Genomic DNA, 10,477 nt, shown 5'->3' with positions numbered 1-10,477 from the left:
ATTTTTTTTTTCAAATATCAACATAATATCAACACAAAATCAACAACATTTAATAAACCGAATAATATTAATATTTAAATCTTTTTTATACTAATTTTTACGTTTGTATATTTTTTACCTTTATTTTTTGCTCATAATTAATCGATATTTATTATTTACCAAATATTTAGTTTTAATTGTTTTTAAGATATCAACATAAAATCAATAAAAAATCAACATGTGATAAACTAACTAATTTTTTTTAAATAACACTAATTTTTATTTTTCCGGCATTATTTCAATTTAATTTTTAATTTTTTTTAATTTTATTTCACGTACAAGATCATTTTTTTACAATATTAAACTCGCCCTAATATCAATCGAACATTAACACAAATCAACAAAATGTCAACACAATATCAACACTATAATATTACAATAATTTGACATTATTATAATCTTTTTCACCAGTACTAAAATCAACATAATATCAACATAATATCAACAAAATATCAACACTATAATATTACAATAATTTAACATTATTAGTATATTTTTCATCAATGCTAAAATAAAATATCAACTTAAAATTAACACAAAAAATAACATATCATTATCCCTATAAATAAAAAATAAAACAAAACCGGCAGTTGCAACATCTCTTTAGCATTCATGAGGCTAAAAATTAAATTAAGATAAAAAATCACACTAGAAAAATTATACTACTTTACATCACACCATAAATTTCTAATTTTTTTGTGCAAAAGTTGATGTCCTTCTCATTATCTCTCTTTTTCATAGTCATTAGACAATATTTAACAGTGGTGTGCCTCCATATAATCAACTTTGTTGTCCTCCTTTGGCTCTCTAGTCTTCTTCTTCTTCGACTGTAGCAAAAATCATTCAATACAAGCATTAAAAAAACAAGACCAAATCTACAAATGATGCCAAACAAATAATCATAAGTCACGCCAAATCAAAAATCAATTGAAATAATTGTCACACATCACTTGTTCCAATTATTAGTAAATAACATTAATCACCAGCTAATTTTAAGAATCTGGTGATGAAATAGTGCAGAAAATATATGGATCTAGGTCTTGTTAACACAATGTGAAAAATCAAAAGGATACTGTCACCGTTTTTAGCTAGAGTTGTCAATATAAACATCTAAAACAAATAGTATTCAATCAAAGAGAGATAATTCTAACAATCACCGCCGTCACCATCATGTTGAACACCGCCATCGTTTGCCCAATAACTGCCGCCGTCAGCCACAACACCACCCGTCGTCGCACAACCACCAGGCGGAATGTCGTCGCACCACCAACCCAAACGCTACCATTCTACTGCCATTTCAGAGATTGAATAGCTTGAAATTGTTTCCGATGATAATCTATTTAACCTCCATAAAATTGGATATTGCAGAAAGACATAGGCGGATCGCAGACGAAGAAGAGAGGAGCAAGAAGAGATCGATAATTTTTGAGAGAGAAATTGAAGCAGAAATCAAATGAAAGAGTTGTGACATCTATTTTCTTTCTATTTATACCAAGGTTAAAAAAGATAATATTCACTCCACGTACGGTAGTTTTGTGATGTGAAATTATGCTCCGTATAAAAGATAACCAAATGAAAAAGTTGGTTGTTGCTGTAAAAAGCCCAAAACAAAATAAGCATTTGGTCAAAGTAGAATCCGATGTGTTTTTCCACCTCCAATTTTCCTTCCTTTTTTTCCCTTTCTTTTTCAATAGTGTAGGGGTGTGCAAAACCCAGATTATATGAACAATTTTAGACATTAAAATAGTCTTCTTTTTCTAATTGACATACAAATTAAATATATTATATTTAATTGATCTAAAAAAATACCGCGTAGGTTTCCTCCGATTGTTTAAGTTTTAGCCATCTAAAGTTATGATCGCGTGTTCATCTCTCGGCTAAACTTTTTCTGAAAAATAAAATGATTGGGACTAGTTTGTGGCAGGGGCGGAATTAGAATTTTGCTACGGAATGATTAATTTGTGCAAAACAAAATTTAAAGAGGCTAATTATATAAAAACTAAAATTAAATAACATTGTTTTCTGAAATCAAAATTTAAAAGGATAATTATGCAAAAAAAAATTGAGGGGGCGATCGGTACCTCAATCCAAAGGGATGGGTCCGCTCCTGGATTATGGGCTTTAATTCAAGGGATTGAATTCTCGTTATCAAAATAAAGATTAGTTTTAATTGACCTATATAGGTGAAATTGAATTATTTGACTCTAAATTACAAATTTAAAAAAGCTTGACACTTACCCGTAAAATAAGAATAATCTTCTCAATTTGAGTAGATATAAATTATTATGTTTAATTAATCTATATTTTTTATTATAAAATAAATAATGTAAATTAAAAAGTTAAATTATTATATATTATTTAATTTATAATGAAAAAATTAAATTAATAGAAAATGATAGGTCATGTTCAATCTACTTGTAGGAATTCTAATTCTAATGCCTTCCTCTCAAATTAATATTCAATTATTATATATACTTTTATTAATTATAGTAAATTACATTTTTAAAACAAACAATCACTAGTACATTAAATTAAAATAAATAATCATTTTTTTTATTTTGATTACCCAATTTTTCTAAAAATTATTTATCATCTTGAGACAAAATGATAATAATTTTATATTAATTTTTGTTCAAGTAATGATATTATTTTTTTACTATAAATATACTTAAAATTTATAATTAAATATAAAAAAATAAAATGTATTTATTATATAGCACCATATACATATATTTTACTTATAATTTATTAAAAAAATCCATTTTTTAAAATATAATTTAATGAAATACTATAAAAAAATTATATATTTTTTGTACAACTAGTTTATTTGTTTGAAAATGGACAATTAAAAATTTTAGAAAAATAAATGCATATAGCTATATATGTTAATTAATCAATTAGTTATGTGCCTTTGACTATAAGCAAAACTGCCGTGTCAAACTATAGCATTGGGAGTAATTTTTATTTTGAATGAACAACATTAATTATGTCCATTAATCGAGATAAAATCTGAAATTTGTTTAGAGTCAAACGACAAGGAGTGAAATATTTTTAAAAAGACAGTAAAACGACAAGGCATGTGCATGCACTGGTCGTCCTCTATTTACGTTGTTTTACATAACAAATCTTTACTATTCAAATCTTCGATGGACTTCTGCAGTTAAAAAAATATCACATACCACCTGCGCAAGATATGAAATAATAATAATAAAAAATGTCAAATGGAAATTCTGAAGTGGAGTGTAAAGTTGGCAGTTGAAAGATATCTCCAATGGAATAAAATATGAGGTAGAGTGGCGTAAATGGCGGTAATGTATTTATATTTTATCTATCTTTTAATTGAGTCCTTCAAAATCTAATTTACTAGCATATCAAAAATGTGAAAAAAAATTAGATAGACCGAGTCTACCACGTCATCTATAGACTAAACCACTCATAATGCAATAATTCATTAAAATGATGGCAATATCGTAATATCACCATCAAGATTTGAATGCATTTATTCCATAATTATTACGATATTACCATCATTTTAATGAGGTGTTACATTATAAGTGGTTAGTTTATGGATGACGTGGTAGACTCGGTCTACCTAAAAATTTCTCCAAAAATATTTGTTGTTGTACAATTAGAGCTGAAGATGGACTCAGATCAGCAATGACCAACACCAAGTTGTTTGGGCCAACCAGTAAGCTTCAAATCCCACTAATTGGATTTTAGCCCATTTTAAGTGATGGCCATGAAGCCTCTAAATTTATTGGGCTTTACAGACATATCTTTATTTTTTAAAAATTACAATTATACCTCATAAACTTATTTCTTGTTAAACAATTTTAAAAAAATATTCAGAATAAAAAATATAATCATATCCCACAGCCTAAAATAAAATTGAATCTGAATAAACCGGATTAAACCGGCTGAAGCGAACAAAATCGCTGAACAGGAACCGGATAGAACCGGCCGGTTTAACCACAAATGTATATTTATATAAAAAATATCTGAATAATTTTTTTAATTTTTTTTAATTTTTTTAATGTTTTCACATTCCATACTAAAATTAATAAAATCAATTAAATAATCTACTATTTATTTGAATCATTCAACATTCAGTAAAAAAAATTCATGATAAATAATTTTAATTATTAATTGGTTATATCGGTTCAACCACCGGTCCGATTATTAAAACACTGTGCCAAATATACGTGACGGCAAAAGAAAACCTCATTGAAATAACGTGTGGAATGATGAAAGAATTTACAAAATTCCCATTTCAAAGGGCAATACAAAACCAACCCAAAGCGCCAAAGGATCAGGTAACAGTAACACCACCACCCTTTACCAAAACCTAAAACCCTCTCCCCCCTTCTTCCTCCCTCGTTACCTTCGCCTCAAACTCAAGATGAGTACAGCAGCTCAATTATTATCCTTTCAAAACCCTAATTCCTTTCTCTTACACAACAAATTTGCTCTCCCCTCTTCAAAATCATCATTTTCACCTTCTCCAGCTCTTAAATTCCAGCCTTCACTCAAACCTAACGGCCTCGGACTCGGAATTTCAATTGGGTTTCCTTCTTTTCACCGGAGGACTTCAATTTCACCCCTCTCCGCCTCCGCCTCTGCCGAAGAATCGGTATATCCTAATAAAACCCACATTTTCTCTAATTTTATTGTTTTTAGTTGTTTAAATGTTTTGATTCTGTGAATTTTAATTGATTAGAAACATTCTGATATTGAAAATGAAAAGAATGATGTTAAAGAAGAAACCCAAGAAGATTGGAAAAAAATTATTGATTCTGTGAAGTTAAAGATGCAATCTTTATCCGGGGAATCGTATGAAGAATACTCGAAGAAAGCGACGGTTGTTCTTAAAGAAACTCAGGATCAGCTTCAGGTTTTATCTGTCAAGTTGCAGGCTAATTTTTCTGAGATGAGTAAGGAAGTTGCTGAAGGAAGCAAGGAATATCTTGCAACTGCTGCTGAGAATTCACCTGAGCCTGTTAAGGAGATTGTGGAGACTCTTGCTTCTTCTGCTGATGATGTCAATGAAATTTCGCAAGTTCGTGATTTCCATGTCGGAATTCCTTATGGTATGGAGTAAAAAACTTAATTTTGTGCGTGTAATTTTATATTTTTGGATTGAAATGTGTTCTCTTGGTTATGAGTTATTTTGCTATGTATGTAATTTGTTAGAATTTAGAAATAAAACAGACACATAGGAGAGTTGGACGTATTTTGATGGAATTGTTTTGTGATTGGTAGGTTTCTTTCTTTCTATTGGCGGGTTTCTTTCCTTCATGCTGACCGGCAGCATTTCCGCTATTAGGTTCGGTGTGATTCTTGGTGCTGCTCTTTTGGCATTAAGTGTTTCGAGCTTAAAATCATTTCAAAAGGGGGAGCACAATTCTGGAGCCTTGAAAGGACAGACAGGTTAGTGCATTGTTTATTTCTATGATGAAAAAGGGGAATGGTGAGGTGAGAAGAAGATTTTCAGGTTGATATCTTTTACTAATTTACAGATTAAAAATGAACTAACTGGTTATGCTTCGTTTAATTTAACTTTTGTAATGTGTTTTGGGCTGGCTTATTTTTTTTTATCTTTTTAATACCTCGCGTTTGGTGTACGATTATGGCAAGATAGAAATGTGTTAACTTCTGCATATTATTATGCTGAGAAAAATGCTCGAGGCATTTCTGATATTTCTGAGTATTATGCTTGTATAACCTGTCCCCATTATAAGAATGAGATACTTAGATTGCTTACACCTCAGCAAAATAGGACATTCTGCATTTAGTCATGTAAGAGATTTATTTGTTGTCTCATACCTCTTTTCACATTTTTTGAAATCTGCTTCTATTTGTAGGTATACAACCCAAAATATTTTTTGAGATATTTATCCATCTTAAAAAACTATAATGTTCTCTTGCTATGGGCATAGCCAACTGTATTAGTACCAGAATATATGTAGAGTTTACAATAAGATTCCACACACTTCTCTCAGGCTAACCTGCATCACAGGGTTTCAACTAATCTGTTGAAATCTGTAAATTGCAATTATATTTGTCTGTGAATAATTTATCAAGGGATCTTTCTGTATTATATGATGTTTATTTCTTTTATTGTATTGTATTTGACTTTATGTTCTTTAACTTGTTTCTTTTTCCTGCAGCAATAGCAGCAATAATATTTCTTAGGGAGATAGGATTTCTGTTTAAGGTGAAATTTCTTAACAGGCTCTTCTATCATGTGTAGTGAGTATTGTATTAATTTTCATTTCCTTTTCTCTTGGCAGAGCGCTTCGCTTTTTTCCTTTTTCCCCACTGTCATCAGGTTCATTATGCTCTTTCTGCTCCTCTACATTGTTATTTTTGTGTCTAATTTTCTACCTACCATCAGACAAGAAAATTATTGCTTTTTTTTTGTACTTAAGCTTGTCCAGTAGGATTTTCAATTATGAATATGTCTATTGCCAGCAGGGCCTTTAGATGAAATGAGGCCCTAGGCGAAGGCGGTTAAACGCATATAAATTATATATGATTTTTTTAATTATAATGGATACTTTTTATATTGCAAATAACAAAAATATATAACATGCAAATAAATACATTAAAATAAGTACATAAAAGATTCAACATATAATTATAATTCTAAAATATTAAAATATTAAAATATTTAATTATAAAACATAAAAATTAACTAAAAGCAATAATTTGGAAAAAAGATAATGTGAAATTGAAAATATATAAGACATTTCAAGAAACAAATAAGCTAAACTATATAAATAGAAAAATGTTTAAAAGAACAAACTTTATTAAGGTAAATTCCATCAAATATATACTGATATAAGGATTTAGCAAAATTTAAGGCCCTTTAATCGATTTAAACATTATAAAATCTGTTAAGATTTATGCCATTTAAAATTTATTATGTTGACATTTTAAGATTTATTAAAGATATTATAGACTTTTATTTAAGGGTATAATAAATTATGTATGCATAAAAAATTTATGAGGCCTAATAATTTTGAGGCCCTAGGGCCGGGCCTGATTGCTAGTGGCTGCTTATAAAGTTTAAGGAGGGTTAGGCGCCAAAGATTCTAGACTGGGCTCAGTTAGAAATTCTAGAAATCTCATCCCTTAGGTAACAAACTGGATTTATAGGGAGCAAGTAGTGTGACCTTGTTATGAGTGGGTTGTTCTGTAGCAATAGAGCTACAACTTTGCAATTGATAATTTCTTGTTAGTTAGGCTGGACATGGACCACACATCAATAAGTTCATGGATATTTGTATTATGCATATACCTGCACTTGTATGCACACCACTGAACCTTGTAAATCATAACATGAATGGCCTTTGTTTTATGGTATATGCATGAGCCTTTGATAACATGGCTTGCTTTATTTTGCACATTGCAGTGGTGCAGTAGTCGCATTCTATCTGTATAGAATTGTATCGAGTGGTACGCAGATCAAAGGATCAGATCCTCAGGGGTCCAAAAATTGATGTATATCTTCCAGGTGGGTTTGTTTATTTCTACATAATCTACTCATGCTTCGAACAAAACATGGTCTTAACGCTTTGTTTGTCTCAGCACGAGCTAATTAAACATTTTTTCCTTTTGCAGGTAGAGGCTTCTAGATTGTGATACAACATGAGATTTTCAACTAGTTAGCTTGGTTTTGGAGGAAAATAATAGGGATGGTAGTTCTAGTAATATTGAGAAGGGCAAAAATTTACAGTAATCTGAAAGGTTTTATACCCTATACCCTTATGCGGTAATAAAGTTAGTATTGCATTGTTTTCTTCCTCTTTATTTCTCTCTTTCTTTACCCTCATAATGTATTAATGTTTGCTGATTTATTTAAGGTTGCTTATGCAGTTTTTTTCTTTTCTGTTAATAATATTTTCCTGGGTCATTTAATTTTCTTATTTGCTGGCGTAGTTGTTATGGCAAAGTTTCAAAGCTTCTGACAGAACATGGAACATGGCCAAATATTATGTTAGGTTCGGTTTTTAATTTGGACCTTAATAATTTTTGATTTTAAAATGGTACATAATGTTATTAAAAAGATGGCAAAATGGACCCTGAAAAAACATATTTTTGTTTTGTCGTTACTTTTACTGATATGGACAATACAGTCGACCCTCTAATAGTTAATATTTTATAAATTAATAATTCTAATAATTAATAGAAAATTGAGAGAACCAACTTCGTTCCACGTCGGATAATTAATAATTCTATTATTTAATAATTAATAAAATTTAAAATATATTTTACATGAATATTAATTATTAGAGAGATTTTTTAAAAGAAATATATAACAATTGATGATTAATTTGAGGTAATACTAACCTTAATTCATAAAGTGGAAGTTAAAATATCATCAAATTATAACTTTTTTATTCTTTTGAGTGATTGTAAAGTGTATTTAGTTAGTTTTTTTATAATATAATATTAATATTAGGTCTATTAATGTAGATGTTTTAAAATATTTTTTATAATTTTTTTTATATAAATTCAATAAATTAATAATTCTAATAATTAATAAATTTTTGATCCACCATGTGTATTAATTATCAGAGGGTCGACTGTATGTGGCATTGATAAAAAGTTCAATTTTCATTCTTTTATAATACTAGTTTTGCATTACGTGCTACGCACGTGGCTCGTAACGTGACTCGTCAATTTATATATTAGTTAAATTCATTGTAATTATATCAATCTTTCTACCTATAATCAATATTAAATTAGTTTAAATTTTTATTTTGAATAAATATAATACTTTTATTTATTACTTTTTAAAATTGATCGACGTCAATAATTTTTATTTATAATTTATTATAACCAGTGACAGAACCATAAATTTTTTCCAGCCCGAGCTAAATAACATGTAATTAATAATAAATGTTTAAATTATAAACAAAAAAATAATAATAAATACTTAAATGATGTATAGATTATTTAAAAAGCAAATAGTAAATATTAGAGTAGACTCCTATATTAGTTTCGATTAAATAAAATAAATGACGATAATTAGAAATACTTATTGTAATATATCCACTTTTTTTATTTTTTTCATAAATAAATTAAGTTCAAAAATCTAAAAAATTAAATTATTGTAATTATTCCCACAATATTACAAATAAAATTAATTATATGAATAAAATTTAAAAAGGAAAATACTTACTCAAAATTGAAAATTGTTTGATTTTGGAGGAGAATTTGAAATTAGAGCAATTAGATTGAAAATTAGGTTAGAAATTGTGACAATTAGGTCATATGAATTAGATGAAAAGTTTAGTGAATAGATGAAAAATCGATAGATTAATTGAAACAATTAATGAAATTAATTAAGAGTTTAATAAAAAAAATTAAGAAAAGAATTGATTGGTTGATGGTGTGGTAGTGGAGCTTGATGAGTATAATTAATTCTCAACTATTTCTTTAAGTTTGGCGAAGGAGCTGAAACGGGACAAAGCAATTGCAATTATTTAAATTTTGTTAAGTTAATGAAGGACAAAACGACATGCGTCAGCTACTTCTTTACTAAGAAAATAGTTAAATTTTGATATGAATTATTCTAATTTTTTTCCCTAAATAGTAAATATTCTACCGCTACTGTTTAGGGCATGATATGAACAAAAGTAAACTACACATAATACAGCTGTATGCCTGTATCAAGATGAATTAATGTTAGACGATAGTAAAATATAGGGATTTTTAGAGAAATACACACAAAACAGCTAAATATTCTCACTAATACTGGTTGACCAAAACATATTAAAATTGACGGTTTGACTGATTTTATTTGTAAAAATATATTTTCACTTTTTGAAATTTACGATTTATCATTGTTAACATCATCTATTAATTTTTTCTTTGATTTTACTCGTTATCATCATCGGAAAACCCGTGCACACCAGCTTCCTCCGACGTGTACTTCTGAATTCGTTCTCCTTCAGCTCCGTCTCCATCACGGCGTCCACTTCAATTGTACTCGAATCAGAAATATTATTAGTATTGTTATAGTTTTGCAACAACGCGGCACTGTTTCCTGTTTCGTTATCGGAGATAAAGATCTGAAGAGGAGACAACGTCGTGGTTTTGGAATTAAGATCTGATGACGTGGAGGAGGATTTGATTGAGAGTGATTTAATGTTGTAGTTGATGATTGAGAACCGCGAGTTGGCGAGAGGGAGCTTCAGGAGCGACTGCGACATTGTGATGCCGGAAAATAATTACATGGAGGTAATACGACAGCGTTTGGAGGAAATAAAATTGAATTGAAGGAAGATAAAAGGGAGTGGGGCGGATAGAGCGAGAAGTGAAGGTTTGAGTGGGTTTATGTTCTTTATGTTTATTGAATTTGGTGTTTATGAAGAAGAAAAAGAATGACGAAAGTTGGTGGATTATTTTCTCTCTTAATGTTTCCAGAATC

The 10,477-nt window shown here is 29.2% G+C and overlaps 1 protein-coding gene and 1 long non-coding RNA gene across 2 annotated transcripts; one reads left to right on the top strand and one right to left on the bottom strand.

Annotated features, from left to right (window-relative positions):
- Positions 1-569: 569 nt before the first annotated feature.
- Positions 570-1,696, bottom strand: LOC126665199 (uncharacterized). Its single transcript, XR_007637561.1, has 2 exons — positions 1,197-1,696; positions 570-866 (listed from the first exon to the last, which is right to left on the bottom strand). It is a non-coding gene; the product is annotated as an uncharacterized LOC126665199 (long non-coding RNA).
- Positions 1,697-4,268: 2,572 nt separating this feature from the next.
- LOC126664992 (protein FATTY ACID EXPORT 3, chloroplastic) lies at positions 4,269-7,925 on the top strand. Its single transcript, XM_050357636.2, has 7 exons — positions 4,269-4,669; positions 4,757-5,126; positions 5,299-5,466; positions 6,207-6,253; positions 6,330-6,367; positions 7,454-7,555; positions 7,663-7,925. Exons 1-6 carry the CDS (start codon positions 4,439-4,441, stop codon positions 7,539-7,541), a joined length of 942 nt encoding a protein of 313 aa, XP_050213593.1. The 5' UTR covers positions 4,269-4,438; the 3' UTR covers positions 7,542-7,555; positions 7,663-7,925.
- The last annotated feature ends 2,552 nt before the right edge of the window (positions 7,926-10,477 follow it).

This window comes from Mercurialis annua, linkage group LG1-X, assembly GCF_937616625.2.
Source record: "Mercurialis annua linkage group LG1-X, ddMerAnnu1.2, whole genome shotgun sequence".
In the NCBI taxonomy this organism is placed as follows: Eukaryota; Viridiplantae; Streptophyta; class Magnoliopsida; order Malpighiales; family Euphorbiaceae; genus Mercurialis; species Mercurialis annua.
The sequence above is the reverse complement of the archived record's forward strand: the minus strand, read 5'-3'. Positions and strand labels throughout refer to the sequence as shown.